This window comes from Salvia splendens, unplaced genomic scaffold (assembly GCF_004379255.2).
Source record: "Salvia splendens isolate huo1 unplaced genomic scaffold, SspV2 ctg438, whole genome shotgun sequence".
NCBI lineage: Eukaryota > Viridiplantae > Streptophyta > Magnoliopsida > Lamiales > Lamiaceae > Salvia > Salvia splendens.
In genome coordinates, this window is record NW_024599089.1 from 1 (window position 1) to 6,531 (window position 6,531).

Below are 6,531 nucleotides of genomic sequence, written 5' to 3' on the forward strand. Positions count from 1 at the left end.
ATCAATGGCGGGGGCATGACACCAGTTATAGCAGCATCAGCACATACTCATACTATGCTAACATTTCCATAGTTGGTAAGGAAGGCTCTTCCTAACTCATTCCCAGAATTATCCTGAAACATATTGAAATCCGATCCAACCCTGTGAGCCTGATTCTTGAAACCACCTGCTGCAGCAGACTCTGCATTCATAAAAGCTGAGTAACATAATACAACTTGAACGTATGTATCTTAGAGGAAAGAGAAAGAAAGAAATCCGGATAGTCCCCAGTCTGCAAAGAACAATCTGGCAAACGCTCCGAAAAGGAGAAAATCAGGGAAATGAAATCAGATACCAAGCATGTTCAGAGCATGCGCATGAGAAAAGTAAAAATAACAACAAATTACAAGTACCTTAATATCAGATCCATCAAACGAGCAACTACACCAGGCATTACAACGCAAACCTCCTCTGACGATGTATCTTGTGTCAGGTCTTGCTTAATCCCACGGACCCTTATCTTAAGAATCTTTGCCGGGTTCACGATCTGCAAACACCATTAGCCGAAAAATCAAGCAATTTAAGCTGGACTCTAGATAACCATTCATTTCCTAATAAACAGATTACAATATACATACATCAAGCAGGGCTTTAAAATTGACCAATCTCAAAAACATACTCTCTCTGTTCCTCTCTCATAGTTGAGTCATTTTTTCATTTTAGAAAGTTTACTCATAGTTGAGTCATTTCCTTATATAGTCACTCTCTTACTTTTTTATCTATCTATTTAACACACTAAACTTCCATTTCTTAAAACCCCGCACCAAAAAGTTCCGCCTCAACTACGAGGGAATGGAGGGGAGGGGTACCTTAATTCCAACACTAAACAGCAAACAATGAGATGCAACACTAGCGTGGACTAATTTAATTATGCAGCTACAATATTCCAACAAATCTCAGAAATAGATAAACTAGCTCAAACATCGGCCAACATCGTCGAAAAACGAATAGCTCATCCAATTATCTACACCGCAAAATAATCAATTCGGTAACTAAAGAGCAAGTAGAGTCTGTGAATGGCCTGTCTGAGGATGAGACGACCGTGGATCGAGAAAATCATAAGATAACCACAAGAGGTGCCGACGGCGAGAACTCGGATGTCGTCGTCGAAGACGAGCCACTCAACGGCGGAGATGTACTCGGCCTCGATCGGGGAGAGCTCTGGTATGATCTTTGAGGCCCGATTTGGGTCGGTATCGGATCCGCCGTTGATCGATTGAGACCAATTGAGGATGAAGATCGATGAGCGGTTGGCGAGCGCGATCGAATTGGTGTCAAGGGAAACAAGGAGATTGGGGTTTTCCACCAGCCATCCTTGCTTTCCTGCGCCGACAGCCGACAAACGTCGGCGCTGCTATACTTCCAAGCTCTGTCGTGTGATTGCGGCGTGACATTGCTGGGAATTCACGTCGAGATTTTTTGACAACTCACACAAAAAATAATTTAAAAATAATATCAATTCGGGTGTTATTCCTATAAATTAATTTTTATATTTGAAAATAAAAATTGGGGTTTTTTTATATTTGACACAACACGATAATCTGACACGATATCAACACAGAATTATTGAGTTAGTGCAAAAGTTTGTGTCCTTTATCAGATTAATCCGTTAAGAACCTGATAATTATTTCAGATTGGATTCTGGTGGGATGTGATAACTCATTAAGAAATACTTCTATCCGTTCCCACTTAAGATGAACAAAACTTTCATTTTTAATTTGTCCCAAAAAAATAACTATGTTCATACTTTCTATTTCTGCAAACTTTCTCTATCCAATAAATACATTAAACCATTTTTTTTTTCTCTCTCCAATTAAATATTCAACTCTCTTTCTCTCCCTTTAATACTTAAAATCACATTTTCTCTCTCTAATATTAATACATTAACTATAACTCCTAAAATTCCACGCCGACTAAGAAATGTTTCATCTTAGCCGGAACGGAGGGAGTAATGTTATTATTTTATTATTTTATTAAAAAATAGTAATGGTCAATTTTGGTCATATGACCAAAATACGATTTTGGTTCAAAACATTTACATTTTGAAAAATAGGTCTATAACAAATGAAATCCTTGTCGAAATGGTCTTTTTTCACGGTTTGGTCAAAAACTAGCGGTCAACGCTAATTGCACAAAAAAGAGTAAATGCCAATTTTGGTCCAAAACATTCAGTTTTTGAAAAACAAGTCCATAACAAATGAAAATGTCGCCGAAGTAGTCTTTTTTTTTACGATTTCGTCAAAAAACTAACGATCAACGCTAATTGCATAGTGGCATGACCGTTATTTTTTTGACGAAACCGTCAAAAGAGGACCTCTCCGACAAGAATTTCATTTGTTATGGACATGTTTTTCAAAAAAGTGAATGTTTTTTACCAAATTCTTATTTTGGTCATTTGTTTAGGATCAAATTGACCTTTACTCTTTAAAAAAATTTTTTAACTTTTATTTTCTAATTTCTTGTAAAGCAGGTTTAAATTGTATGAAACGGATTTTTATCGTGTAAATTAGGTTCAAAAATAAGGTTTAATCGTGTAATATCATATTATAATAGTGTAATATTAAGTTCGAGTCGTTACGGGTTCGTGTTGGGTACGGGTCGTGTTCGTGTTCCGATTTCCAGTTTCCTTAACTTGCTGGGTTCTGAGGGGTAGTTATCAGGTTGACCCATAACGACCCAAAACACACGATTTGCCACCTCTATTTTCTGTTTTCATTATACTCCATCCGTCCCCCAAAAATTGACAAAGTTGTATATTGCATGAGTTTTAATGTAGAATTGAGGACAGAGGGAATATGGCACGACCAAAAATGAAAAAAACTAGTCTATTTTGGGGACGGAGGGAGTATTATCCAATCACACTTTTCATTCTATTTTGTCAGACTTAACTATTTCACCTAAATTCACATGTCATTTAAGAATATGGTCACTTACTTAAATATTCCCGCCGTTCATGAATAAATGTCTCATAACTGAATGGCACAAATTTTAAGAAATTGTTTGACTTTATAAAGTAAAGTGAGTAGAAAAAGTTAATGGAATATGAGACCTACTTTTATATATTGGTTTTATAATAAAATATGAGTGGAATGAGTTAATGGGATGTATGATCCACTTACCAAATATAGTAAAAGCGAAATGAGACATTTATTGGCGAACAGACGAAAAGAAAAATTAGACATTTAATGGCGGACGGATGATATAGAATATAGGGAATACTCTATGGAAGATGATCCATTCCTTGAGCAGCACAGGTTTTTATGTAACTTTAGTTTGCTTGTTAAGTAGAGAAAATAAAGTAAGAGGGATAGAATAAAGTAGAGATAAAGTGTTTGTATTTTTGGTGATGAGTCATCTTAGTTGAGATAAACTAAAAAGAAAAGTGAGTCACCTTTAGTGGGATGAAGGAAGTTGTCACGACCGCACTTTGTTAAGGATAGCAAAAGCGGGTAAACCACGATTAATAAGAAGGATTAAAGGAACGGGGAAAGAAAATGGGTAGAACTTGAGAATCTACACAATTTGCTAAGTCAAACGATATCATCAAATAGATGCCAAGTACTCAATTACATGGTCATGAAGATAAAATAAACATATCATCAAATAAATTAGAGTTCGATGGTGAGATTCTACGAATTTTTACTTAGCAAAATACAGCGGAATGAGTCCTTACTAAACGACTTTGTGTATGAAGACACGAATCGTTGGATGATCCACTTGATTATTTAATAATCATCAACTCTGATCATCACTCATTCCCCTTGACGTTCAACCTGCACATTTAGAAATACATGCATGGCTAAATACAGGAGTACTCAGTGTACACGTACCGAAAAGCAATACATTATTCCATCAACTGTAACACACAGGGGTTTTCTTAAAAGGTCCGAGCTTAAATTCTTTGTGAGCTTAAAAGTTCGATTGATCAAAATAAGTTCTTCAAAACTCATACCATATCTGAAAGTCGTGTACCGAGAAGGTGGCCACCTCCCACGGACACCATAGCCGGCCAACCATCTTGGATGGCTTACAGCCCTCGAGCACATTATTCCAAATAGCAATGTTTTGGGGTAGCCGAAACCAACAAGCACATAGCCCAACAGATAGGCCTAAAAAACAAACATTTTTATGGCATGACAACAACTTGAAAAAATCACAGCTCCATTTTAAGAAAAGATGATACTCCATCCGTCCCATTGAAGATGACCCACTTTCCATTTTAGTTTGTCTCACTCAAGATGACCAATTAGTAAAAATGGAAATACCTTTTATCTCTACTTTATCCCCTCTCTCTTACTTTACTCTCTCCACTTAACACACAAACACAAAATAAAGCTACATAAAATCCCGTGCCGCCCAAGGAAGGGGTCATCTTCCTTAGGACGGAGGGAGTATATCATAATTTCACAAGTATTTGATTTATATCCACACTAATGTGCTGGATATTAAAAGAAAGCTCACTTGGTATGCTTATCTTCAAACAACAATTCTCGTGTTGGCCTCAGTTGCCCTTGAGTAATTTATCCTTTGAAGATAAATAGCGTAGCACGCTAATTAATACTTGAATTATTTCTCTTGAGAAAAGAATGCATGCATCCTATTGGATAACACCAATATCTTAGTCTTGACTTATAGGATTTCTAATCCTACCTCGGGCTTCACTACTTCGTAGGATTTAATTATTCACTTTACTAAATTCGGAGAATTTCTATTTTCTCGAAAATAATCACTTGGGGCAATTATCTATTAAACGTGGGTTCTTGGATATCCCTTCTATTTCTTTCTTCGGTTTTCTTTAGGGCCGCCCATCGTCGCGGGGCGACGCCGGTCAGTCCTTCGCGTCTCCAACTTTAACATTTTCCACGACCTCAGAAACTTAATAACTTATCCGGAATTAGTTAATTAAGCATCAAGCTCAACTCTTAAATTAATTCCAACCTCACATAATTGAATCACCGAGCGCAACAACTAGAATCCTCGGTTCAAAACAATTAACCTCTTGGCCCAACAACTAAAAATAGTAATATCCCATTACTCCATTTATTTTATTTAGGCACAAGCTAAATTAAATTGTAGTCCATGTTAGGGTTTTGTATACTAGAAATCACCTTTCGAGTGATTGGATACTGTAAAACTCTAATTGTTATTTTCCAATAAATGCAACATATTATTTTTTTGTCATAATGTTGTTATGTTTTACATTTAATGGTTGTTTATTGCATATTTAAATGTATAAGCAAACGTAACAAAGTCTAAGTCTTTGTTTTAGTAGACCGGTTGTGGGCGTCGTCCAATTTAAGGTAACACGGTCAGTTCTAAACAAAGAAAAATAAGAATTTCACAACCTAGATAAGCCTAGACTACCTATCGTGAAAGGTTGCAATGTCAGTCCGATTATTTCTAAGCCTTATTGAAATAAGATGACTGATAAGTCGTATTCTAGGCCTTGGTTACGGGTCAGTATGATGTGCTTAATTGATTATATTTGCAAAACAGTTGTTTAAAGTGTGCAGGTTAAGCATTCTAGCCAGTAGGGAAGTTTCGGAATGTTCAGGTGAAGGAGGCGCCAGCATGATCTCATACTGATCAGTATTCGTGCTAAAACGGCTTGAGATGGAGAAGACGGATAGCTGGGACGGATTACCAACAATTAAGGGCAAAGAAGTCAAATTGCAACGAGGATTTACCCTAAAATCAAGGGTAGCCTCCCTATAAAAGGAAGCCAAATTGGAGAGAGACAGATACACATAGACAATTTCACTCATTCACCACCATCTTTAGGTAGAAAGTTTTCTCGGTAGTTTCAGTCTTTCAGCCGTGTCCCGCTTCTTGCCTCGCCGTAGCCATGATCACTTGACGTTCAGATGTTCCCAGAATTCCAGTCATCGTCCATTCCAGCCAGCAAGATCGTAGTTTAGAGTCTCATCGCCCGGAGTGGCAAAACACTTTTACATTGCTTTCGTAGTTTTAAATTTCTCGCTTTCCTTACGTTGGATCTTGTTTGCCTTTGGATATTTTCTGCTTTTGAAGTACTTTGTTGAAGATCCGAACGTGTTTATGCTATGAAGTTGATTTCCGTTTCGTTTATTGTGGTGTTTCTTAATTCCCTTGCCTAGTTAGCTTAGATCTAAAGTTTCTCGGTGTTTAAAGTGCTGAATCTCTCAATTCCGTTTACGTAACAAATTTCTTTAGGATAGATAAACAAGTACTGTTTGATCGGAAAGTAGATCGTTGCATGCAAAGCTTAGTTTTAATTTCTGAATCGTTCTTTCATGTTGACCAGTATGCAGAAGTCCAGTTTCAGTGTTTGATTTCAGATTTGATTTCTTAGTTTTGGATCTGTGTTTGTGAGTTGTTAATCTGAGTTTTCCGTGTTGAATCTGGAATTGTTATCTGAATTTTGGAAGTGTTTGTTGAAGAAGATGATGTCTATTTCAATTGAGGGGACCACTTACTTTTCGAGATGCTTTTGCTTTTGTCCTTCACTTTTAG

At 36.9% G+C, this 6,531-nt stretch overlaps 1 protein-coding gene across 1 annotated transcript; it reads right to left on the reverse strand.

Moving 5' to 3' along the window:
- Positions 1 to 62: 62 nt before the first annotated feature.
- On the reverse strand, positions 63 to 1,393 carry LOC121790199 (the record flags this gene model as incomplete). Its single annotated transcript, XM_042188464.1, has 3 exons — positions 63 to 181; positions 415 to 526; positions 1,061 to 1,393. Coding segments are annotated over 3 exons (564 nt in total), but the record flags the coding sequence as incomplete, so codon positions are not given.
- Positions 1,394 to 6,531: the final 5,138 nt, after the last annotated feature.